Source organism: Manduca sexta, chromosome 25 (assembly GCF_014839805.1).
Source record: "Manduca sexta isolate Smith_Timp_Sample1 chromosome 25, JHU_Msex_v1.0, whole genome shotgun sequence".
NCBI lineage: Eukaryota > Metazoa > Arthropoda > Insecta > Lepidoptera > Sphingidae > Manduca > Manduca sexta.
In genome coordinates, this window is record NC_051139.1 from 6,842,353 (window position 1) to 6,869,814 (window position 27,462).

At 36.7% G+C, this 27,462-nt stretch overlaps 3 protein-coding genes and 1 long non-coding RNA gene across 5 annotated transcripts in view; 2 read left to right on the forward strand and 2 right to left on the reverse strand.

Moving 5' to 3' along the window:
- The window catches only part of LOC115441732, a 24,312-nt gene extending 22,798 nt beyond the window's left edge, over positions 1 to 1,514 (forward strand). The window contains exons 57-58 of the mRNA XM_037442770.1: positions 179 to 269; positions 945 to 1,514. Coding sequence (XP_037298667.1) covers positions 179 to 269; positions 945 to 1,166 — 313 coding nt within the window. The 3' untranslated portion in view covers positions 1,167 to 1,514. The remainder of the gene's footprint in view (positions 1 to 178; positions 270 to 944) is intronic.
- Positions 1,350 to 17,733, reverse strand: LOC115441734 (putative phosphoenolpyruvate synthase). Of its 2 annotated transcripts, none has more exons than XM_037442728.1 (23): positions 17,408 to 17,733; positions 15,608 to 15,868; positions 14,442 to 14,610; positions 13,895 to 14,002; positions 13,408 to 13,647; positions 11,438 to 11,565; positions 9,530 to 9,691; positions 8,721 to 8,899; positions 8,278 to 8,426; positions 8,060 to 8,196; positions 7,848 to 7,989; positions 7,097 to 7,244; positions 6,494 to 6,760; positions 5,769 to 5,900; positions 5,026 to 5,175; positions 4,384 to 4,548; positions 3,977 to 4,193; positions 3,464 to 3,705; positions 2,989 to 3,140; positions 2,649 to 2,876; positions 2,275 to 2,464; positions 1,888 to 2,005; positions 1,350 to 1,553 (listed from the first exon to the last, which is right to left on the reverse strand). In XM_037442728.1, the coding sequence occupies exons 1-23, from the start codon at positions 17,517 to 17,519 to the stop codon at positions 1,390 to 1,392; spliced, it is 3,960 nt and encodes a 1,319-aa protein (XP_037298625.1). In that variant the 5' UTR covers positions 17,520 to 17,733; the 3' UTR covers positions 1,350 to 1,389. The 2 variants fall into 2 exon arrangements, with proteins under 2 accessions (XP_037298625.1, XP_030022494.2); XM_030166634.2 differs by having other exon boundaries at positions 13,892 to 14,002.
- Positions 17,734 to 19,738: 2,005 nt separating this feature from the next.
- Positions 19,739 to 23,578, forward strand: LOC119190598. The gene is made up of 2 exons (XR_005113019.1): positions 19,739 to 20,082; positions 23,363 to 23,578. It is a non-coding gene; the product is annotated as an uncharacterized LOC119190598 (long non-coding RNA).
- Positions 20,570 to 26,423, reverse strand: LOC115441735 (cleft lip and palate transmembrane protein 1-like protein). Its single transcript, XM_030166636.2, has 8 exons — positions 25,880 to 26,423; positions 25,600 to 25,789; positions 25,007 to 25,143; positions 24,278 to 24,560; positions 23,940 to 24,128; positions 23,345 to 23,547; positions 22,291 to 22,542; positions 20,570 to 22,014 (listed from the first exon to the last, which is right to left on the reverse strand). Exons 1-8 carry the CDS (start codon positions 26,146 to 26,148, stop codon positions 21,921 to 21,923), a joined length of 1,617 nt encoding a protein of 538 aa, XP_030022496.2. The 5' UTR covers positions 26,149 to 26,423; the 3' UTR covers positions 20,570 to 21,920.
- Positions 26,424 to 27,462: the final 1,039 nt, after the last annotated feature.

A 27,462-nucleotide genomic window follows, 5' to 3' on the forward strand; every position in this document is an offset into this window, starting at 1 on the left:
TAACGTATAAACGACAAGGAATTTTAATTTGCAAAACACGCTGCGCCGACTCAGCATGTTAGCCGCCAAGCTTGCTTACTTCTAATGAAATAGTTGTCCAATTGCCTATCAAGTCAAGTATTGAATGGTTATCATCGATATTTAAATAGATCACTAGAGCCCTCCCTCATTTGCACAGGTGTAACGTGTTGCCAGCTGCATTGCACCCTTCCAAACACTGCTGTATAGTGTACGCTGACGGGGCAGTGCATCACTACACGAAGTATCAGGTAAGCTCTGCTTGCTACTGCTTGAACACAAAGTTGTACACGAATTAACAATGCCAAATTTAGGTTGTGACTCCGGTGTGGACAGGGAATAAAATTTTGGAGCTAACGCAAAAGCTAAAGATCCTGCTTCTCACACTCACTAAGATAGCACATTTCGTGGGTCTAAAGCTTGATTTGATTGAAGATTCGACTCATGCTCGTTTGCTTACGTTTAGCGTTCATTATGAGGTTGCGGGACGCAGCGGGTCCTGTGAGCTTTTATAATCATTTTCATCAGTTGATGGGACCTGACCACAGGGTACGGGAGAATTTTGTTTAATTAAGCATGCCAATTAAACAAAAGTTTTAACATTAGTATAGCGACTAATTTTAAGGATCAGTGAAAATGAACTATAATTATGGACGTATACAAAATATACGAGGTGGAATTTAATTCACTATTTTCCCGAAACAATAAATCGACAATGCAAAACATGAAAAGATAAAAAATAAAGGGTAACATGAAGTAAATTTCACATAGAAAACTCCGAGTTCCTTGATTGTTGTATGATTGAAGAATTTCTAAATCATTGACTACAATCATTACACCGTGTAGAGAAGGCGGATTTTTACTTTGCGACCGGACAAGGGCGGCCCCGGTTGGTGAACGTTACCCCTAACAGAGCGTGTATGTAGGTGATGTGCAACGCGGAGGTGCGGTGGGTGGCGTGGCGGTCGGGCGCGGTGGGCGCGCGGGCGGTGCGGGTGGCGCGGGGGGTGCACGCCGGCCGCGTGCTCTACCGCGGCTCGCACCTGCTCGGCGCCGTGCTGGCCCCGCACTACCGCTGCCACGTGCTCATCTTCGACCGGCCCTTCGCGTTCAACTGCTATGAACTACTCGTGCTTGCCGACGATTGAATACACCAGTCATGTTTTTCTTTTTGAAATTGTTCGGTGTACTGTTTGGTCCAAATGTGGGTGGTTTCGTTGTATTGCTACGTTGAAGTTTTTGATGGGTTTTAGTTTTGATGTTTTTTTATCAGAAATTTGATACAATTTTTCATGCCTAGAATTTTTATTTACAATAATAAAAATATTTAATTTAAATGGTTTGGTTTTTAAATATATTAATTCATCAACGTTACTGGCAATCGACACATTCAATGGATTTGTCGTTTATTTTGACGCGTTCAATGACGCCATTGGTACCCGACAGTCGCACCATGTCTCCTGTTTTGAAGACGTCGGTGGCTTCCGCTGCTCCCACTATGCATGGCAAGCCATACTCGCGAGCGATAACTGCACCTGTACAACAAATTATACAATAATACGAATATAATAAATCTTCTCTATATCGGTGCATTTTCTGGACTTTACGGATAACGGAACAAACTATTCAATAAAATTCATTAAACTAATGATAATCCCGTAGTCGATACATAAATTTAATTTCTCTGCACACCTCTATATGAACTTTAAAAATGCCAAATCTCACATTCTTCCGTGTGCGCAATGTGTTTACTTTTGGATACAATTTTTTTTCTTCTCATATTAATATATAGATATCCGAAATCCGCAAAAGTAATATTACAAATAGATCGCTAACAAACACAAAACCTTATGCAAAAACACAACGTACCGTGAGAAATCAGCCCGCCAAGTTCAGTAACAATGCCCGTCAGCAATGGGAAGTATGGTGACCACCCGATATCTGTCGCGTGGGTTATCAGGACATCGCCTTGTTGAAGTTGACCGATCTGAAAAACGGAAACATTTCTCTTTATTTTTTAAAGTAAGAAGAGTCATGGACTCCATAAAGCCAGAGTTCATGGTTGGCCTTGCAACAAAATAAAGCAAGGTTACAGTTAGTCCAGCAGCGTCCCTGATCGATAAAACCAATACACACTTCACGTGATACTGCGTACACCGAAGCTCCACCTACTCATCTACCTTTGTCCATTAAAGCTAAATGATGTTTTTTCCTTTAATTTAAGGTTCCTTTAATTCATTTACATGAATGGTTTACCTCAGAAAGGTCCTTAACGACACAAGCTCTGGCAACAACCTCGCCCGCGCACACGGACGTTCCTTCTATCTTCACATCACCAGCAGTGAACGAAGGTCCCTTGGTTTCCAGCGGTACCACCCAGCCAGTGTTCACTTCAGCAAACTTCAGTTTTGACCACGACGCGTAGTATTGTTGGCGCTGCAGTGCTCTAAGATAAATGAATTACGTTTATCTTTTAGCTCGCTTATTATGTATTGTATGCAGATGTAGTACTTATATGCATATTAATTACTTTACATGTCGCTTATCTACACAAGTTTTGAATTATTGCTACTGGATAATTATCACAATTATAATCTTACTCACTTTAAAACACATTCAAAAATACTTACTTCTTCAAAAGTGCAGGATCTCTAGTCTGCACATACTTTTGCAGTTCATGCAAACGAAAGAAGAAGATGACGTCACGATTCGGCAAATACCAATTTTGAATAAGCATGTCGGCTAGTCGTAAGAATGCGAGCCGAATTTTATGTAACCCCAATATCAAGTGTGCTTTGGTTCCTTCTCGGTGGGATACTGTTCTGCGGCAGAGTGGCAACACCCATGGAAGAATTTTCCTAGAAATTAATGAATGAAAAATATACTAATATCGCCAAAACAATAAATATTGAAGAAATCGCAGCATTATAATTTACATGAGTACAAAAATTATAGCAAAAAAAGTATTACAGTGTCTTTGGTTGTTTAGTATTCTTCAAAGACGCGATAGTCTCTTCTACAGTTTTTGGTTTCTGGGTTTCCTCGGGCGTGGCTCGTAAATTTTGCAGCACCTTCATCATTTCTTCAGGAACTAATATCCACGGTTTTGTAGACAAATCGAACTGCAACAATAAATACTTTCGTATGCTAAAACTTCTAAGCAGCAATATTCTAGCATATTGTCCCTGTTTAAAAGATCTGAATTCCTATCTGAAGATAGGAATCTGAAGGCAAAAATCGAGCGCAGGCGCAGTGCTATTTACGGTAATAAATTAATAGCAAGTTAATTAGTGGTAAAAGATATTGGTACAATTTAAAACCTCTTTTTAAAATGGGCGGAATAAAAATTAACTATCAGTAAAATAAGCCTCGTTTGCCATGCTATACACGTATAGTGATTAGTGAATATAAAAAATGCTTTGTCATAATAATTATTACCACTCACTTCCATAATAGCTCTGTGGCCGTGATGTTCTAGAAATATGCAAACATCCAAATAGACATGCGGCAAGTTCTTCTTGAGCCATTGCATGGCGTCTTTAGGATGTTGTGCGCGGAAGGCGTCGAACATTCCAGACTGCTCCAGTTGTCTCGCGAGTCTCGCCAACGCTTGCGGCACCTCCGCCGAGAGTACGTCTCCCACACTCAGCAGAGTGCCAATTTCATTGCATAGCTCTGGCGTGAATTCTATGGAACATAACCATGACATTAGTTAATGTTTATAAAATCCAGGAGCCTTATTCGTTATGACAGTGTTCGATCGAAACACGCCCAAGTTACGCTGTCTATGTGAAATTAGCGTGGAATGGTATTCTGTATGTTAATACCATTGTTTTAAACGCAACGTAGTGCGTTACATGCTTGTTACGCACTCTCAAAATAATGTGTGACATAGAGTATTCACAATCTGACGAACGGATTAAATACTCGTCACGTTATTCAGCTAAAAAATAAGTACCTGAACTTCCTTCCAGAAGCACAGTCATGACAATGAACTGGCTCGACGTACTCGCAGTGCTAGTTATGCTGTGATTGTACACGAACCGTGCCACCAACTCGTCCAACTTTGATAATTCGTCCAACAGTGAGTAGACATCCTTAGATTCTTCCCCCACGGTCAGATTTGTAGCTAACTTAATTGAGTCATTCAATCTCCTCTTAGATGTTGTTAATGACTGTTAATATACATAAAATTTAATTTATAATATTATCATTGTGTCAAATATGATCGTCATAATTTTTAAGAAAATACATACCTACCCGAAGCGTTTAAAAATAAAGGCAGACTGAATTGTCTAAACAGATAATATAAGCTTTAAAGTTTACATGAATCATTTCATATTTAAATATATTAAGTATATCTACCTTCACCAATGTCCATATCATCGCCAGTCTATCTGTCCAATGTGGTGGTCGCCTGTGGAGTGCCGTTTTCAATATTTCCTCGTCAGCGACCTTGTGTCCGTTTATGGCCATTTCAACCATACGAATATTGATATCGATTTCTTTTGGAGCTTTTTTATATATTGACTGCAAATATAGACAATATACTACTTATATAATTTAGATAATATATATCTAAGATGTAATCATTTTTTTATTGTTGCTTTGAATGACGAGACGAGCTCGCCGTTCGCCTGATGGTAAGCGATTCGACCGCCCATAAATAGTAGAAACAAAATCCAACACCTTGAATTATAAAGTATTGTTTGGTATTTCACTGCGCTCGCCATCCTGAGACATGCGATGTCTTGTTATGTCCAGTAGTTACACTGGCTACAATATCCTTCAAACCGAAACACAATGGTGACTATACACTGCTGCTTGGCGGCAGAAATAGACATTTAGGTGGTACAGGTACCAACCTACCCAGGCGGACTCTCACATATGAGAGGCCTACCACCAGTTAACATACCATCATTTCATTCAACTATATAAAGTATTCGGTAAGAGTAATGGAATGCATGCCATATACATTCCATTCTATATGGATAATAGTCCACTCACGTTATACATAGAGAGAACGCATCGATTGTGAGTCATTATAACGCTTTTGTCGAATCCGCTGCCATTGGTGCCGATGGTGACGTCCATGCCTTTTGAAAGGGGCCGTATCATAACATCATAGCTCATTGGCGTTATCGGTTTTGGCAATACCTTTAAAAAGACAATTTAACATTATTAAATTTCAATATTATTGTAAATCAACATATGAACAGCAATATTTTTATTGCTTTCCGTTTTAATACTCGGTTACGGCAAATTTTTCAATTGTTGAATAAAATTTATCTATCCAATTAATTGTAACCTGAGTGAATATAAAAGCAAGACAATTGACAGCTTTGTACATCAACTGTTATTTTTAATTCGTTTGCGTTGTATTCGTTTACCCAGTGGTTTCAGCCTACAAATAGATATTATCTGATGTTTGACAAATCATCTCAGACGGATAAGTGTTTACTAGCGCTATCTTACCTACGCTATTATTGAGCTCCGTCTGAACCCGAATAATGACGAGGCAACCCTCGGCCGTGTTGAACTTGACGTTCACGGTCCTTTTAGCAGATCTTTTAAAGGCGATTATTTACCGAGCCATAATTGCGTACGATTATTGCTAGCAATCATTGATCCGTCCAAATGTGGCTATATAACTATTATGGCGAGGAAGTCGTTCATTTTATCATTCATTTTATAAAACATGTGTAGCAAACAAGGTCAGCATAAAGATAAATAAACAATAATTATCCTACCTCACCAGTGTTGCCGAAGGTCGTGAGTTCGTCATCCGCCATGATAGGGAAGTCAAGTTCATGCAATAGTTCCTCGTCAGTCCACCGCTCCAGTGACGTAATAGGCCGGGCTTGCAGTAAGAATATATCATTCTGAAAGTGTGTCCTTTAATAATTCATCGCTATGTTCTATGAAAAAAAGCAAATTTTGTCACTACAAAAACAATTGATTTTTAAATTCCGGAAGCTATAAAGAATAATTTACATGACCATGCGCTAGCCTTCGGCGTCCATAATTTATGTGTACATCGACAATACCGCCAGGTACCTCGGATATTAATCGGAAAAGTAAACTTTTCTATTGAGGCTCTCCCTGAAGCAAGCGGTCTTGAATTTTTTTTCCATATATTTATGATGCACGAGTTACATTCGGAAATAGGCAAAAATCTACGAATAATAATGATTAACAAAAATGCATTTTTGTAAATATTAAATTACAAAAATGTTTCTTATTAAATTGTCTATGTAATAGTGTTCATTATAAATTATTATGTAGTGTACTATAGAAAGAGATGCACGGAATCAAGTATTTTCAGAGGCATTTTCATTATGAAATTGAGTAATACCTACATTAAAAAATAAAACTAAACAACCAAAAATAACATATTGCTGATATATCAGATTTTTTTGTTTATGTATTGTAAATTTCGAATAAATAACTTTTCACAAATAAGAATCCAACTAACTTCGGTAACAGCCCATTCGATATCTCTTCCCGCGCCCCACAGCTTTTCCTGAGCTACGCCCAGCCTCGCCAGTTTCAAAGCCTCGTCTTCAGTTATACACGCGGTACGCCGTTCATCCTCAGGCACGTCTACCATGACCACTCCAGAGCCAGATGTCGCTACTCGTTGCCTCTTCGATCCTAGATCAGTCTTCAGAATAGATAGACGACCATCCATTTCCCGTTTTATAATTATCGTGTCTGGTTCCACTGCGCCGGAAACCACACTCTAAAAAGTTTAATTGATTTAAGTAGACAGCATCCCCAAGGAATGGTAAAATCTACAACATAAAATATGTCAATATATTCATGTCACTTAGAGCCTTAGTGAGCTAGAAAACTATAATAACACACACCGACGTGCGAAATCATAATTTTCTGGCTTGTAGGCACCCATAGGTGATATTTTGTTTCATAATAACACAGCATTCTCAATCAGTATCTAGGTATAGAAAATATTTTAGACGCAGCAAATACTTGACTGTTCCGAGAGCTTATATTCTTCAAGCGTTAAGTACAGAACTTGTCTAGTAACGCAAACAACAATATTGAGATCAAATCGAACCTCTCCAAGTCCGTAGTTAGCAGTGATGAGCAGTCGTGAGGCGTCCCCGGCGTCAGGGTGTCTTGTGAACATGACGCCGGCCGCGCGGGGGGCGACGAGCGCCTGCACCACCACGCCGCCGCCGCACAAGCACGCCTGCCCGTTTTGTCTGTTGGCAATACAGTCTGTTCAAGTCTAAACGTTAGTGTCGACTAAAGTAACCTCCTAGCCGAATTTCGACCACGGCGGCCAATCTCAACGAAGATCAGCCAGCTACGCAGGATATATTATAGCGCACAAGTGTGTGCGCAATACACAGGTGCACTCTCTGTTCCTTCACTCTCATAGTTCGGTGAGAGGGCAATCCGACATGACCGGAGAGAGATCAGGCGCAGGACCAACGGCTTTACGTGCTTTCCGAGGCGCGGGGATATCACACCGCCAACTTCCTGACTCCGAGCTGCGACTGAGTAATTTTTAAGATGGAAAAACCCAGTCAAAATTATCTTGGCCCGACCTGGAATTCGAACCCAGGACCTCAGCGCGGCAGTCGTACTTGTACCGTGTACAATTATAACTACGCCACCGAGGCAGTCAACTGAAGTGACTGCAGTCGACTGAAGTAGACTCAATGCGCGTTGTGATCGGAACACAGCTACATATTAAATATACTAGACGCTCAACGCGTAGTTGACGCTAGAAAAATGGTCATCATCTGTCAGAAAATTAAGATATTTCTGTAGAATATTATAGAAGAAAATATATATTTTACCGTCGATAGTAAGCGCTAGTGAAAGCAAACATAGATCCCCAGCATTTTTGTATGCCCTTCAATACGTCTTCGTCGCTGATACAACCAAGTATCGTTTCGTTCTGTCCCGCCGCTGACAACGCCTCACTGTCCTCGCCCACCGCTGATCAAAAAATACAAAATTAAAAAGAAAACTATAGCTTACAAGATTGTATTTAACAAATTTAAATTACCTGATGATCTAACAGCAAAACGTAATTCTGGACCGAGATTTTGCTCTGTAGCATTCCTCCTCAATTCTTTCATTTGAAATAAAACTTCGTCCCTTACATCGTCTGGTATGTAAATCGATTCAAACAATTTTGTTGCCCTGTTAACAAAAAAAACTAATCTAAATAATCTTAATACTAAGGCACATAGTATCATCATTTATGTTCGAATATTTACTTACACTTCACATTTATTTTTAAAGTTAGTTTCATCATAATTTTTATTCGCCTCCTCGATTTCACGTATAGCTGCGCGTAGTTTAGGATTCGCTTGCAGATGTTGTTCTAAAGCGCGAATTGTCAAACAGAATCCAGGAGGGACGCGGTATCCCTAGAAATTTAATTACTTAATATAAATTATCAATTGGTCTTGGAGCGAAATCAAGCAGGCAGCTCAAGACCGTGCGGGATGGAGAGTCACTGTGGATGCCCTCTGCCCCATCTAGGGGACATAGGACTTAAATGATGATGAATATAAATTATCAAGTAGGTGTGGATATAACCCCTCCTGAGAATAAGATACATCTATCGAATTTAGTATTAGGTACCTACATAGGAAAGAGATACTTTCGTCTCAAAGCGATTGTTGTCGCTTCACGAGAACAATTAACAAAACATGGCATACCTCGTCCTTCTGCACAGATGCTAGCAGTGCCAAGGACGCTCCTTTCCCTCCGACATAGCTTGAACAGGCAGCTGCCCGGTCCTCGAAAGCAAGGCAATACCCCACCCTTCCAGCTTGTTTCTCATCCAGCCAGTTTAACAGAGGTGCAGGAATCAAGGGGATAGATGGTTGCAATATTTCTGAAATTAAAATAATCGTTAAGCCGAGGGATACCAGTGTCACATTCGCAGGTTTACCCCGGTGTTGACTGCGGGGTCCGATAGAAAAAAAAACACCTTGTGTACACCAGAAATTATTTTTTTTGCGGGCATGCCCATGCACGGGGGGACAATTGCCGCGGCCCTAGCACACAGTTCAGTGAGTATGCCTCTTTGTTGCAAATACACATTAAGGCCTATGAGGACTCGCGAACATTTCCCCTCTTTCTCCGCTTCACGCGTTCTTAAAAGAGGGTAACTATCCTTCCCCCACACTTCTCTCCTCAAAATCCCTACCCAACTCTCCTCCAGGCCCCTGCAATCGCTAAGTCAGGGGACTTCAGTATCCCATTCGCGGTTTCTCCCAGTGTTGATGGAAGGGATGCCTACTTAAAAAAATCATTGTGTACAGAACTGACTACAATATACATCCTACCACCAGCAAACCTGGACATATATGATATGGAAGTCATTTTTTTAGGCTCTAAAACACAGGTCACTCTGGATAATGAATAGCTTCACCCATAATATCAATAGATATAGTACACTTTACCCTGCCCCAAATAAAATCTGCAACATTCGTATTACTAAGTTGCCCGTAAAATAACTTACCAGCTGGTTGATAGGTAAGTTCTAAGATACCAGTTCCTTGTTCCGAGTCAATTACAACTTCAACTGTTCTATAGTCAAAGTCTTGTTGGTAAGGCACTCCGCTGTGTAGTTTACCACTAGCGGGGCTGATTCGGATGAGCAAGGTTAGTTCACGCTTTTTGGCTGTGAATTAAACAAATATATGTGATATACATGTAATAAAATTGGTAAGCACTAAAAGTAGCTGAACAATTTCAAAACTTCCAAACGCTTCTACACATCACTTCAATGGTATGATTATTTTTTCTCTATCTAAAATATAGTTAATATATTAAAATATATTTTAAAAATTAAAAAATATTTTAAAAATTAAAAAAGATTGTTAATAAAAACCTAAAATTTTAAAGGCAATTTCAATATTTGAATTATTTCAGCTATTTTTATGACTGATTGTACAATAAATAAGTAAGCTGATCGGTTTCTGCGTGGACTTTAAACGTAAAACAGTTTAAGCATGTATACCTAGTCTTGCCATAAATATTGTAATAAAGAAAAAAGAAAATTGTTAACTGCAAATAACATTTATTACTTTTACAGTGTGTCAGTTTAATACATAAATATAAAACAATTAAAAATATAAAAAGCTTATTCGAAGTGGTCTCCATTGGCTGCAATACAGTCCTTTAAACGATGAGGCCAGTTATCAATAGAAGCACGCACTCTTTCCATGGGAAAATTCTTCACTGCCAATCGTATAGATTGTTTTAGGGACTCCAAATTATCATGGCGTTTAGAGCAAGCTGTACTCTCTAAAACTGACCACAAATCATAATCCAGCGGATTAAGATCGGGACTAGACGACGGCCAGTCTTCAGCTCTGATGAAGTCCGAAACGTTCGATTCCAACCAAGACTGCGTGGACCGAGCTTTATGACCCGGCGCCGAGTCTTGCTGGAAGGACCATACTTGGTTATTGAACATGGTGATGTTAAGGGGCTTAACTACCTTCTCAAGAATGGTATCTTGATACACTTGTGCCGATGTTTTGATACCTTGTTCACAAAAATATGGCTCAGTCACTCCTTCATAGCTAACACCCCACCAAACCATCACTGAAGTCGGATAATGTCCACGTTGCACTCTGTCGACTAATTGGGAAGCTTCCTTAGAGCTTTGAGCATAAATACGGTCATTTTGTTTGTTAAAATGTTGCTCAATTGTAAAAATTTTCTCATCCGTAAACAAAATTTTTCTGTGACCTCCCTTTGCGTACCGCTTCAGTAGTTGTTTCGATTTTACCACCCTATTCTTCTTTAAATTATCAGTTAAGAAATGGCCAGTGCGTCTCTTATAGGCTGCAAGTCCTAAGTCATCTTTTAAAATACGCGACATGGTTCTAGGTGCTATCTTCATTTCCCGAGATAAAATCTTTTGCTTTCGGACAGGATTTCTTCGAATTCTTTCCCTTACTGCTTTGACCACCTTTTTCGTACGAACACTACGTGGACGGCCAGATCTTTTCTGTCACAAACAGAGGAGGTCTCATTGTACCTATTAATAGCCCGGTACACAAACATTTTACTAATACCATGTTTATGTAGATTTTTAAAATGTGCATTTGGCTCCATACCTACTTTGTGTAATGCTATCACAGCGATTCGGTTCTCTTTATCACCCCACACCATTTTAATATCGCAAAATATTTTACAATGTATTGGCGCCAAAATGAGAAAACACAATGAACAATCGTATAAAAATGACAGATTCGAAATTCAAATGTAATATTTTTTTATAATTAAGTGTAACAGTATTTATGGCCAGACTAAGTATATTTTATTTTTTTGGTTTACATTTAATATTTTTTTAAGATGATCATAATTTTGAAAATTATTATTATATAAATGTAGTAAATTCCCTCGTATAACTCACTTTTAACATTTATTGAGTAAGCTTTAGGAACACCTTCAACAGTCTCGCAGAAGTCTGACATTATCAGATTGGTAGATTTAATACTCTGCACCGTGTAATCTGGAAACCTGACGCAACCAGATAAACACCTGAAAAAATTAAAAGTATTAGAGATAAGTGCAGGTGATTAAAATTGTGTCAGCGCAAATATGCTTGTTATAATAGAAATCAAATAATCAGCAAAAATGACAAATTAATTAAAATTACAGAATTGTTGTCATATTTTTTCCGCCAATCAAAAAGGAAGGTTTAAGGCGGAGTGAATCAAAAAGGAAGGTTTATTCAGTAATGTTTTTAGGTACAACAAAAAAATTAAGTATGTATGAGTGGGTAGATTATAATTATTATTATTGTTCCACTCATTTTTTATTGATAATAAATGACAGGTAGATATTATCAAAAAACACGCAGTTTGGACTTTGTTTAAAATAAAATAAGTATACTTAAATGAACTAATATTCTTATGTTTATTCACATTTTGTATTAAACAATAGGTTGGTAATCATTTTATCGGATAAATAGATTCCTATCAATATGAGTAACTATTTAGATTAGGTACATACATTTCTACAAGTGCGTTAAAATATTATTATTATCTTTCATACATGATTGCGAATTAATTCAATACTAATTTAAGTATAGTATAACAAAAGATAAACACTTATCTCATAAATACAATGTTGCATGGATCTACCTATGACACACCACCTTCTACCTAATCTCACCATTTTTATCATAAATGCAAGTCTGTGAAAACGTTGGAACCTGAAATGTTTCTTATGGAAGTAATCTTAGCAACCACTGAAAGGATCTGGATAAGACTTGACACTATGATAGTCATATCCTGAACTACATTTTGCCCTAGAGTCAGAGGCGGCTTTACCTATTGTGCAGGGTGGACGCTGTACACGGGCGTAGTGTGTTAGGGGGCGCCGACCGCCGATCGCGTCACCTTCAAAGAGACATGCGTCGCTCGCGACATTGGAGCTCTCAAACAACTTACGCCCGTTAAGGATTTATATAATAATAATAATATCTGCCCTGTATTATATACTTGCCCACTGCTGAGCACGGGCCTCCTCTACTACTGAGAGGCATTAGGTCTAAGGCACATTAAGGCTTTACTTTACACAATAACTTTTGATTTAATAGTATCAAATTTATTAAAGATTACATTGTCTACTAAGGGCACCAAGGAATTTCTTGCACACGGGCGGCACATGAACTAGAGCTACCTCTGTCTAGAGTGATACACACCCTGGTATGTAGCGGATAAGTCATCCCGGCTGGCATCAACTGAACATCTTAACATGCACAAATTGATCTCTTGTATGTAATGAAATACCCATTTTAAATTATCAGATAATGTTAGAGAATTGAGGTATCATTGCCGTACTAAAATGCCACTTCTCATATGACGCTGTTAATAGAGAAATAGATGAAGTTATGAATTCAGTTTATAACATAAAAATCTAAATTAATAGGGACTTTTTTTTTTTTAACCAAATGACATACGAACTTGCCGCGTCATTCGTTCTCATATTCATTATAATCGGTACAACCATCCACACACATAATCTAGTGGATTTAATTACAAAGTATGTACTTCATGACGCTGCACTGTGCTCAATTGCTCAATAATGGTAACAGAGAGAATAGTTTTTTTTTTATTCCTTTGAATGACAAGGTGAGCTTGCCGTTCGCCTGATAGTAAGCGAAACGACCGCCCATAAAGAGTAGAAACACCATTCCACGCCTTGAATTACAAAGTATTGTTTGGTATTCCACTACGCTCGCCATCCTGAGACATGAGATACATTCACAATTATTAGTTAGTGTGCCGGAATTATTTTTTCGCGTGTCATTGGTTTGTTATTCCTGACCTAGAAGATCTCTCTTATAGGACCTTAACACCTGCAAAAAGTACTCACTGTGTCAAAATGTTTTTGTACGAGATTCCGCGCAACATCACCCCCGTGCCGTCTCTCGCCATCGCCGTCAGAGTAAAGGATCGTCTCACACCCTCGTACCCGTGCGGCGCCCACGAGCGTTCCTTCACGCCTCGTGTTTGCAAGTACTCACTCCTATCAATAACTCCGTTTATATCGAAGGTTTGGACACGTCCTTGTATTGCACCCCATTGAAGCGAGCTTCCGTCGGCCCATTTCCCTCTGAGGAATAATGTTCATAAAAGTTATAAGATGCAGTTCTTGTCTTGCACTTCATGAATTCTATTCGTACGTGGGTATGTAAAGATGGGTTAGGTTAGAATTTCCAAAACAACCGTGATACTGAAAATTTTGCTCTATCGAAGTTTATGATTTGACGATTTGAAAACAATGCTGGGGTTTAACTATTATTGGGACAGCTGAATTCCATTATAAATAAGTTTTTATTACATAGCAAAGATCTCACAACATATTTGTCCATTCGTCGTCCCGCCATGGCTCTAGTGCCAGCGCCTGCGCAGCTAACTCGTTGCTCCAATGTTTAGGATGATCAAGAGGTTTAGTCACAGATGCCCATCTGCAATTTATTAACATAATTTGTTATACATTACACAGAAAGCAACCCTGGATCTCCAATTCCGTATCTTGTATATAATCACAACGCATTAACAGACAATGTCTGTCAAAACCAAAATCTTGAATTTATTGCCGACGTTTTATAGATGAGAGTGTTGTAGAAAGTTATAAAGTCCGGGCGAACAGCAGCAGCAAAACACTTTTCTTATTTTGTGAAACTTTACCTCCAATTTAATAAGGACAAAATAACTATGGAAGAAAGTAAATACAGTTTTGTTTACAAAGCCAATTGCCTGTAACGTGGCAGGTGGCTCTGCCACAGGTATTTAAATATTCACATTGTGTAGTTTGTTTTGCCGCGTCAGTTGTCACTCGATGCGATTATACTTTGGTAATTTCTGTCACCAAATTACTTCCTGGTTTCGATTTCCAAAACTTACATGAAATTCATTTTAGCGTGTTGTGTAACATTGTCATGTACTCTGGTGAGGGGACCATTGTACAAAATCCTCACTTGAAGTTCGGGCTCTAAAATTTGAAATTTAAGACCTCCAGTGCGCCATCCATCGTGCTCTGCTACCCATGCCCCTACAGCCGTATCGGGATGTTCTGGAGTAAAACGGTCACCATTTTTACAATAGTAATATATATCTATAGTAATATACTTATATTTATAACAGGAATTAAACTATAAATAGCTCCCAAATAGCCCAGCTATTTCATTTAGACATTTTTGCAACTCCGTTGGTGTGCCAATAGAGTAGAAAACTTATATACTTACTTATTGACTTTTCAGTCACTCTTAGGCAACAAAGTTAAAATGTTACATTAAGTGACTTTTAAAATATACAAATGAAGAGCCCAGTTATTGCTTTTAATATAATGGGAGTTTTTTTTTTTTTTTATTGGGGAACTGCCGTGTTTATCACCGGGGGTACCCCGCTAATGGTGTACAGGCGATCCCCCGGCTTAGCAACCACGGCAGCCCCTTGATGAGTTGGTGGGCCCTACCGCTATCACTGGAGGTTCGGTAGCCTCCAGCTAGGCGGTCTTAGGGCCCGGGAGGAAGAAGGGAGGGGATAGAGGGAAGGAAGAGAAGGGGAAGGAAGAGGAGTTATTAGGATGGTTGGAAGGAAGGGAAGGGAAATGTTCACGAACCCTTAGACAGACCTCAATGTGAATTTAGCAACCAAGAGGTATACGCACGAGCTGTGCGCCTAGGGTCGCGGCAAATGTGCCCCCATGCATGGGCGTGCATTTGGTGTGGAGACCAAGCGCACAAGAATTGCCTCGGGGGTATATAATGGGAGTTGGTTTTGAATTGCATTCAAGACTCTACATGAATAGATGAAAGATTCTTAATATGTAGTTGTTTTTGCAATTAAAGCTATAGCTTAAAGACCCTACATGAAAAAATTACAACACCCATTGACTTAACAAAATGGTAGTAAAATAAAACTAAAAAACATCATTCAATCCAATAACGAATTTTAGAATAACTGGCACAATTACTTTTTACTTTCCTAATAAGACCTAATGCGCTATCTTGATCTGTTTTACATATTATTACCTGCAATTAGCAATTCTGATAGATTATAATACTTACGTGGTAGCTTGTATGAGGTACCATCTTGTAACTTTACATGAACTGTGACTTCTGCGAGAGACTGCCTGCCGCACAGTTTACGTATTCCCAACAATATCGTGGTTCCATTTGGTGCACTTGCGCGAAAACCCATGCAGTCCCAACCCTCGTGTTGCGACGCCCGAGGCATTTCGATTGCTTTTGCCTCCGCCTCCGGTATTTGAGATTTCCACCGCTTCACCACATACCGCGCGACGAGTAATTTCAGAGGATAGTTCCATCCTGATTAACAAACAATGTTTTTATTTATAAGTATATACTTTGTATAGAAACTAAAGGTAACGAACAATTTTGTACTTAGGTAATCAAATATAGGTATAATTGGTACTTATCGTGGCAAACCACGATAGTTTTGAGATTAGGTACTATTTTTTATATTTATTTAGTTTCTTTTGTTCGATTTTTCGTTCCAGGAAGCTGGTGTAAACGTTTTTTTTTTCATCTACGTATTACCCTAACTATATTACAGGTTTTTTTAATAGATTATAAATACAATTACAGCTTTGGCAAATGTTCATTATTTGTATAAAAAATAATACTGCCTTACTAAAGTATGTATGTATAAACTATGGATATGCTCAATGATATGCACAGGATGACAATTTGTATACATTCCGAGACCATCTTCGTCTAAGCGACCGTAGCAACTAATGAATACAAACTATTACATGACATATAAACTTCATAAAGCCATGGTTCATGTTTAAAACATAACTTCAAGGTTTGTATTCATTAATTACTATTATTACGAGGTTGTCGCAACCAGTTCATGCACATAATCTCGTGGTTAGGTTAAGACCGAAATAAAAAATACCAGTAAAAGAAATATAAAATAAGAAATATCTCTATTTCGCTTTTACTGTTACAGAGAAATATAACAAAATACAGAAGTCAATTCCTCTGTATTTTGTTAGATTACGACTCTTTTACTTTCCTTGTAGCCAAAATATGTAGGAAAGATTATTTGCGGTTATCTGCGTTCTGTCTAATGTGATGGTATTATCTCAAAATAATTATGGATTAAATACGAGCAATGACATGGAATTTTAACGATAAACTAAATTACTTAAGAGAACTCGATATACAGACCTAGAATATTTATTTAGCATTTTTTTAATGCGCATATATCGGAATTAATAAATAGCTAAATTAGGTGAATGTAATTTAAAGGTACCTAACTGTTAACATACATAACATCACGCATTTATCCCCGAAGGGGTATGCAGACGCGCAACTAGGGCACCCACTTTTCGCCAAGTATGTTCCGTCCCATGATGTGATAGGGGGCGAGCCTATCGCCATATCGGGCACAAATTCCAGACTCCGGGCTGATACTGAGCAGAAAAACCCAAATATCACTTTGCCCGACCCGGGATTCGAACCCAGGACCTCAGAGCGCTATTGTACCGGACAACTACCTAACTGTTAACATTGGTAGTAAATGTGGTAACATATTATTATTATGTATTATACAGAGCATCAGTAAAAAATATTGGACCTTACGCGATCCACATCGAGAATTGGTTGCTGCCATGTTCATTAAATGAATATTTTTTTTTTATTAAAGAGTCGTTTACAGCCATTGTGTTTGAATTAAAGTGGTATCTAGGAAACTTCGTGACAAAATAATGACAACACGTAACTCCTCCAACATTAGGAAGATGAAGCTAATATAATAAAATTTTCCAAACCCTTGGTAACCCATTATAAGTACCTAAGTAGAGATGTATAATTCATAAATTTAATTTATCAATAACTCACCTGGACTTTTGTAATTACCCTTCTGCGCTGTAGGTTTTCTGAAAAATATTAGGTACGCAGCTAAGGCAGAGGTGATCAACCCAGCCTGCAGGAGAATATCGAAAAAATCCATTTTGTAGGCACGTTATCTAGGCGATTATCAAAATATATAATTTGTTTGACGGAACAACAACTTTTATTATTTACATTATCCACTAAAACAACACTAACGACAGTTAGGGACCAAACATCCGGCAAACGCGCACGTTCGATTTGTCTAAAATTAATGTTGAAGTTGTTCACGCGCACAACCAGTCAGACGCTGTGTCGTAATCTCAATGTTGATATCATGAATAATGAGGTCGCAGAAATGTAACCAGGTGGGGATCTAATAATTCTATGTCCCCTATTATTATCAAGTGAATGACTACATCAATGTACAACTATAATGTGAATATACGAAGAGAGCTCTCTTGTCTTATGCAATGTAAACATTCTGACGCTTTTTACAGCCGAAAACTTACATTTTACAATTGCTTTTGTGATGTGGTGGAACGGATATAGACATTGTAGTCCCGATAAAACAACTTCTGATATATTATAGAAAAATGAAATTACATCTAGTAGCGAACGCCGTACAGTGCTTCGTTTTTCAAGGTCCTGGGAGACATTGTAATTGATTATAATGGGCAAATGACGTGCTATTTACTAGCATGCGAGCAACATATATGTCGAAACTCGCGCTATTTAATTGATTAAAAGACACTATTACATAACAACCAATTTATTTTAGCAGTCGTCAACAATAATTAATCGATTGTAATTCACAACTAATTAAATAGTTCAACCGCGTTACCCATTAAAAAAAACTAGCAACATTATAAAGAGTTAAGTGATTATTTGAGTGAGTGAATTAAGTAGTGCGTGGGAAGAAGATTATAATATAAAAACCGCGATAAAATCCGAAAGAGTTTTATTTTAATGTCTAAGATTCGCGTAAACATAATAAATCATTATTTCAGTGCTCTAACAACGTTTTTGAATACCGCCCTGGATTTTAATCGTAATCTTTAAGTAGATATCAATACCTTATTAATTAAAATAGTTAGGTGATAACACCTTAAAGAAATCTATACCTCGACCGTATTTTTAACTTTTATTTATTTTAAGCTGACCTAGTATAGAGCATACTGTACAACGGAGTAGAGTTAAAAAGCGCATAATAAAACAAGCAAAATTGTACCTACTTAAATTTGATAACCAAAATGATCGTATTTTGGTTAGTGTAGAGCAGGGGTGGCCAACTCGGTAAGACCCAAGATCTACTTTTCACTGATGATACTCTGTGCGATCTACCAAGCTACATACATCTTGAAATCTTATGAAACAACATAGTTCAGTACACAATTTTTTATTATTTTGATAAAAAAATGATACAAGACGATGCGTGCAGCAGTTAGTGATTAGGTATGTAGCGCGGTCGGTTCTACGTGTTTATATTTTTGCTTTGCCACGATCGACTGGACTTGTTGACGCGATCGACCAGTCGATCGCGATCGACCGGTTGGCCACTCCTGGTGTAGAGTATAACTTTAAACTATTAAATAGGGAGTTCCTGTAAAAACTGATGTAGTATTTTTATACCTAATTAACGATGAAATTGTGGCGTATTCAACAAATAAACGAGTATCTTATTAGTCAAATACTTATTTGTAGAAGCAAAATATACTTAATACTTAAATAAATCATAAGTACCATTTTCGCATACTTGGAAACAAAAGCTAGTGTGAGTTAGGGGCCGTTCAAGTATTACGTAACGCATTTTTTGAAGATTTTTAACCTCCCATATAACGCGCCATAACCTTTTTCTGTACGCCCCCTGCTCTCCCTCCAAAAGTTATGTAACTATAAAATAACAATTTTTTTGTAATATTCACAATTATTTTACGTAAAATACCGGGAAGTCGCTAAAATACCTTTGTTATTGTTTTAAAATAAAAAAAAACAATGTTACATAACGTTCGTACGAGTCCCCCCCCCCCCCCCAAATTGTGTTACGTAATACTTGAACGGCCCCTTACGTTTAAAACATATGAGCTCTAGTTATTGGAATATGTGGCTGACATAGCAGTTAGCTTGACTTCTATCGTATCACAGAAATTTGCGTCACAGGATAAAGTGGTTGTTGCTTCTGTCTTATAAAGTCACCATAAATAATGTAAAATATGATTTTATCTAATAAATCAAGCATCATTACATAATTATTAAACGCGCTGTGGCGATTGTTTTTTAATCTATGAATCCGGTTCGTTACTACTTACTCGTACTTTATATCTAAATTATACAGTTTGTAATGAGATAACAAATATATGTCATAATCTTGCATACCATTACTTATATAGTAGGTGATTATATCCGAATACATTGCGGATTTTATTGTACTTAGTACTTAGTTAGATAGTGTTAGTTAGTTGGACACTGTCCAGTGGAGTAAGGCCCATATAAACCAATTCCTGCCGGCTTCCCTTTTGGCAGAATTGATGTGGAATTTTATTATCAATCAGAATGATTTTCGGACCACATTTATGCATATTAGTACCCACCACCTATACTATTTAATATTTTTGTACTTAGTGAACAAGGGGAGAAGTTGGAATATTCGCGTCATTTTATCGTCTATAATTGCAAAACTATATGTAAGTTTCATTAAAATATAATAATCGTCGCAAATTGCACATTTAATTTTTTGACTGGCTGGCACATTTGCATAACAACTCCTTGCACAAGCCACTTACTGGAATGTGTAAATTGGCTGTTGGCTTATGCCAACAGACATTCTATGTCCATGGATGCATGCATGCAAGTAGACATTTATTATATTTAGTACATACTTATTTTTTAAATGTATTAATCTGCTTACATAATTTATAATAATACTGCTTTGTTATATGCTATACCCACACCTACTTGCAAATCCGGACATGCAGAGGGAAACTGCATGCAAGTAATTTGCACATGTATTCACAGTGTGCCAGTTACTTATACGTGCCTTTAACTTGTATATATGACGCTGTTCCGTTTTACAGGCGCTTTAACTAATATGATTTTATTTATTTAAACTTACATTGCTATAAATAAATGCCTAGCCAAGTAATAAGGAGGCTGTAAAATAATGAAGTCAGATAAAGGTAGAATATTTTTATTGCACGTCAATTATAACAATTATAATAAATACAAAACATCGTAAGGAAACCTTCATTCCTGAAATCATCTATAAAAGCTGGAAGTTATGAGGATCAATCCGCATTAGGCTGGCAACATAAACAAAAGACCCCCAATACAGTCTGCCCGTCCCTAGCAGTGGGATTATAGCAATACCTGTATTACTTATAATACTGATCATCAGACTGATGCTCAACAAGTATCGTGTGCAAGACTTTTTTCTATTATTTTAAACGACCATGACAACATGCCTTCACTGCACCTGGCGATAAGTAGAGCGTCCAGATAAAAATCGTATGGACATTTGTGACTATTCCTTGCCAGACGATAGGATGTCGCCGATATGGCTTAAATATTTGGTACAGCTGCGGAAAATACAGTAAAATAAAATTTATTATTACCAAGCTCTCCTCGGCAGTTAGCTAGCAAAATTTCGAAATCACCGTTCTACAATTTATCTGAAAATTGCTCCTGACAACATAACATATTTTGTGGCATCGTTTTAACTTTACGCAATTCACTTTTTTTACTATATGTAATACAAATAAAAATAATAAAGCAACGACTAATAAAAAATAAATGGTAAACTTAAAATAAAATAGGATATAATTTCAAAAATCTTTGAGTAGGTGTACAATTGTCTATTTAATTTGAAATAACATTAAATTTGAGCATTTAAACAAATAAAAATATTTACTAATAAATTATTTTAAAATCAGTGCAATTAGAAAGGAATAAAAATTATACACAATACATGACAATTATTGGTAAAACATACCACACATTATACAAGGACAGGCGAAAATCCGGACGGATCAACTTAATGTCATGACAACTCTTGTGATGTTATGTTTGATAATATTTTATATTACAAAATGGGTCTATGGATTTTCGAACTCGTATGTTTACTGATGACCAATTGTTATGCCTTTTATTATTCTTTGTTTTTCACAAGACTGAAAATAAGTAACTGCATTTTTTTTTATCACAAATTCATTAAAAAAAAAAAACATAACATAATTGTTTTTTTCATACACTATTACAAGTGGTAAGATTTCTTGGAGTTAAGACTATTTTACGATTTTTTTGCTTAAACTTAATAGTCATAGAAAGTACTTTTCTATTCCAATAATAAAGTTAATTAACAGTCAATCAAATTTTAAATTCGTCACAATCACTTTGAATATAAAATTAAATAAAAGAAAATATTATCATTTCCCTCCATACCAGCAGTCAATAAAATGTTTTTCATGGTGCGTACCATAATTAGCCTCAGTATACAATCAGAATTGCATGCCAAAATGCATGAGTATTATTCTTCTTTTTGTTTAGGGGGTTCTGGCAGTTCTGGACTCTCATCCATGCTGGAAGCAGTGTCGGTACGGGACTTGTCAACTGGATATAACCTAGAAGACATTGATTAATATTAAACAAAATACATACACACATACAATTGCCAGTGAAGCTATTATTGTATAAAGATAAACTATGTAAGCCAGGTGCAGACTAGGGTATCCACAAAAATTTTAAATGATAAAAAAATTATTTATAATGCTAAAAATTATGTTTAAATTTTTAAAGGTATACCCGCTTTTGACACCGCAATAATTATTTTATCCATACTTTAATAAGGACTAGATAAAAAAATATATAATTCACACTTCAATAGCGCTTATACTAACCATCTCTGATACAAATATACGAGGAACACAAGATCATCTCTGAAGCAAGCGACACGATGAGCCGTTGGCATGGTGATGATGAATGCGAACACGTCGTCTATAAACGTGTTGAAAGCCTTGTACATAAAGGCGCGCCACGGCAGCGCCGCCACCGACCGCAGCCGGTAGTTCACGAACAGCTGCGGCAGCATGAACAGGAACCCGAACGCGTACACGCCATTCACAACGCTGTGCAGAGCCCACGAGTACCAGCTGGAAAGTGGATAAGTTTTAGGGTGTCCGTCGTATCGGCATGTGTAATGCAAATAATATAATGTCACCTTTATTAAATTTTCTGATTGAAATGAAACTATTGTGGACTGTTCTGCCCATTTCGCTTACATTTCTAATTTCTAATTGCTAGAGGTACTGGGAGGAAATAATTATAAGGATAATAAAGAAATTTCATGATTCCTGAGAGGGTTGTGCAGTCATATAAAACATTAAATTAATTTATTCCTTATTTCACGAGCCTATAAATGAACTGCTCTAAACTTTTTTTGTTTTTTTCTTCTTACTTTATCATGTACTGTAGTCTTTACCCTAAACTGATTGAAAAGAGCAACACCAGAGTTTCTTGCCCGTTCTTCTCTGGTGAAAACTGCTTTCCGAACTAGTGGTAGAGTTAATATTGACGGAATCTAAATAATGTATAACATTTTACAGATTCAAATAAATCATTTCATTTCATTGTACGGATTTTATCGTGGTTTTTATATTACTATTTTCTCCCGACGTTTCGAAGACTGCAGCTTTTATGGTCACGGGGTAGAGACAACCGTAAAATAGTTTTATTTCAATGTCTAACATTCGCGTAAACATAAGAAATCATTAAATTTTCTTATATTGAAAAACATAAATCAAACATGGTGTTTTCATTTGTACTAAGATCGCCTAAAGAAAATCGCATCGTAATTTTCTTAGACCTTAGTAATTTACTACTACATGTACACTAACCCTTATTTAAAGAAACCATTACAGAAAAGGTTGCGTACGCAGTTCCTTAATAATATACCTCTTGTGCGGTTCGTAGACGAGCGAGTAGACAGCACCAGCGAAGCACAGCGGGTAGAGCAGCATGGCGAGGTAGCGCATGGCCTCGGCGTCGGCCGCCGCCGTGGAGCGCTCGGCCGCGTCGGCGCCGCGCTCGCGCCACACGCGCAGCTTGTAGCCCGCCAGCGACACGCGCACGTGCAGCACCTTCGTCACTTTCCATAGCTGCAAACATACTTTATATTAAACTTAATTTCAACTAAATTGGTGTTTTTCCTTTTTTTATATTTTCGTAATAATTACTGTCTCTATGGCGTAGTATAATTAAGTGTGCGGTACGACACAGCTATGGACTCCCGGGTCGGGGCAAAGTGGCCTTTATTTTTCTGCTCAGTATTGGCTTTTACTCTTGAATATGTGCCTACAATGACTTCATCATCACCCTTTTAGAGATAAAGACGCAATGAGTATTTATTTTCGAATTATTAAAATCGTGCAAACCTGAATATCTATTCTATCCAATTGTATCAAGGCAGTTAAGATATTTTAATGGCCATCCAAAATGTAATTAGAAATTGCAAACATACAAGCCTATAATACAAAAAGAACAGCCTCACCTCAATCACTGCACTGATTCCAGCTGGTATGAGAACAAGTAGTGATGTCTGCTCATCAACGAGGTAGAAGAATATGACCAGTTGTGAGAATGCTCGCCACAATACAGTGCGGGCGGACAAACCCGCCAGCGAACGTTTGCTTCGCCAAAATGATACGTCATTCTTGAACGCCAAGAAATCGAACAACAACTGGAAAGGAATGATTCAATCTTAATTCTGCTATGTAAAGCATGCATACATGATTCATATTACAGAAAATAAAACATTTAAGCTTCTATTGCTAGGGTTAAAACTAGTCATCAAATAAATTCAATTTTCTTGTATTCTATCATACTTACATGGCAACTAGCTATCAAAACTGTAGCAGACAATAAATACAAATTTGTATCTGCAAATATTCCTTTGACATCATCAACATCTTTCTCACTGAATCCAAGCATATGAAGTTGTTCCAGAGCCAATCGCACATGAAGGGCCAAACGGAAGGAACCATATGATGAAGGTGCTACATTAACAGTCACATTAACATTTGATGAACTTGTGTTAAGCAACTGAAGATGAACTATTCGAGATTTCAGCACATTGTGTTGTATTATTGGCAAAAATTTACCATTCCTTATCCTGCAACCAAATTTTTTACCAACATTTCATTATTATTTTGAATGACACTGCATTAAAATGGGTATACTCAAGGAGCAATTTGGAAGTGCCTTATGTAAATTTAAAAAAAAAAATATTTTGTTATTTTTAACAAAATACTTACCTAAGTAAAGTTTTTAGATAAACATAAAAAATGTCATATAATAAATAACAAACCTTTCATAATATTGTCTAGACCCTAGACTATTCATGTAATTATAATACTATTCATAATATATATAATTTAGTGATGTTCCAAATAGGCAACATTTGTTTGAACATAGGGGACATAAAAGTACCAATCAGATTCACAAAATCTTTCACACTTAGGTTCTCAACTTATATCTGAAGGTACATAATATACTAGAAAAAGATTTTAGCATGAATGGAACTGCATAAACAAGCTAGATATATTATAATAGCATTACCTGATGTGTGGATATAGCTCACCAGGTATCTTATTAGCGGGGAGATTCAATTTGTCTGAGAGTATTGACAGTGGCACAACTGTTGTTATATGGGAATAAGATTTTAAACCTTTGGCCTGTGTCTTCTCCTCATCAACCTAAAATAAAGTGCCAATTGTTATGCCACCCATTTGCGACTAATGCCAACATTCCTCTCAGTATTACACTAAAATCCTCTTATAAGAGATATGAAAATCACATGATACTAAGAAGATATCAAAGCTATGCAGTTCTATGAAAACCAAATTTAATCTAACAGATTTAATTTGACTAACTGGTCTTATGCACTGATATTTAACAGGTTATACTGTACTACAACATCATATCAATAATATTTTTTTAATTCAATGATTGTTCAGATCTGTCATTTACATCCAAATTATATGAAAGAGACTAATGAAAAGTGGTTAGGTAATTGTAAAATTTTTCTTTTCCTTGAATATGGCATACTTTGCTTGTTTATTGTTATCAACCAAGCTTGGAAATCAAGTATTAAACCCATACTTAAACTTAACTAAAATTAAACATTATAAAAGAGAATACAGAACACTTACATTATGTTCCAGAAGGTTGAAAGTAGCAGCCTGGGGTTCGATGTGTGTTATGAGAGGCAGTGTGTGCACTGATTCCGTGCGACGGATGTCGTCAAACGTTTTATAAAGTTGACTATCATCTAATAACACAGCATGCATGTATAATGTCCCGTTATTGCGGGTTTTTCGCGGTATCTTCAAGGTTAACTCACTAAACAAAAAAACTACGTTTATTTTATGAATACATCAATCATTGTTTGTTTCTTTTTATTCACATTACTTCGAGAAAATTAATACTTACATAGTACTTGGATTTTGATAGTCAAAATTTAAAGATGTGTAAACTTTTGTCACCGATTCTGAGGATGAACCCTCTGAATACGAATGTTCCTTTACAGAAGTGTACAAAACGAGATGCTGTTTTGGATTTGCAGCCAAATACGAAGAAAAACATCTTTCGCCACGACTGCATTCTGGCGGTATGAATATTTCAGCCAAAGTCCATATTGTATTAATAATATATCCAGCAAATATTAAAGTAAGAATCAAAGAAACCGATATATATTTCATTTTAATTAGGTTATTAATATTAACCTTAATAAAAATTGGAATAAAGCCGCATCAAAAATAATTCAACACTTGAACTCGGAAATGACAATTTAGATTTTTGACATTGACAGTTGATCTGGGATGGCAATTGAAACTTAACAAACTTTTCCTACTTTCAACTTTCTCATTGGCAAAACCATCGTCTGCCAACGATGGAGCTACAATTTAAAAATTGAATTGAATTGAAACTTGACATTATAGGTACTCAAAGTAGACGCTCAGACAGAAACACGATTGTGCACAGTGCACACAGATTGTGCAGCAGTGAAGGCCAGGGGGTGGACACTTAGAACATTTTGTGTAATGATGAATGATTATATATCTTAATGCCGTTACATAGAGTTTAGTTTTGGTTGACAAAAGGATGTCTCATCGTAACATCTTGTACCAACATAATAATCCAATAAATTTTGAAAGTATGTTGGCTACCATGATAGTTGATAATTTGCCGCCATTATTGACGGTAGATTTGTCATTGTTGAAGTTTATTTGCAAAAAAAATGTATTATTGCGATTATGTTCAATAATAAGTTATGTTTTATGCCGAATACGTTGAGTTGAGCCAGCTTTTCCGTTTCGTGTATATTTCTTCTTGAAGGAATTTGTGTAGTGTGTGTTACGAGATAGTGATTCTTATTATTCCGAGATATTGACTCTAATTCTGTTTACATTTGTGTAGTTTATTGATTTTGTGTGCGAGAATGGGGAAAAGAATTAATGTGTATAAAAATGTAAGGTTTGTGGCATACAAAAGTACCCAAAGTCAAACATATTTATGGCTAAGTATCCACTTGATCTACACCGGTAACAGAAAATTTATATTATGATTTAAAACATTACATAAAAGTGATGTATATTTAATTCAAATTTACAACCTCAGGTAGTCGTTGAAGAGAATACTCTAGATTATGGAGTTTCAATTCTATGCTTAGTAACCTAATCAAAAAGGCACGTGTGAAATCTATGAATTTGCCCTTGCAATAATTGTATCATAGTAATTGTTGATTAGACGGAAAAAGATCATATCTGTAAGGTATAAAATTTTTCAATTTCCATATAAAATTGGAAATAAATAACGGAAAACTGGAGTGTTATGAATTTTTAAGTAGGAGATCTAAACATTATACAATTTATACATAAGAAATTCACGTGATAATATTGTGTATTTTCTAATTAAATAAAGGGAATTATTAAAAATTGTGGACGTTTTATTTTTAATATTCTAAATTCAATCATAATTTATACCAGTGCAAGATTTATGGTCAGCAATTTTTA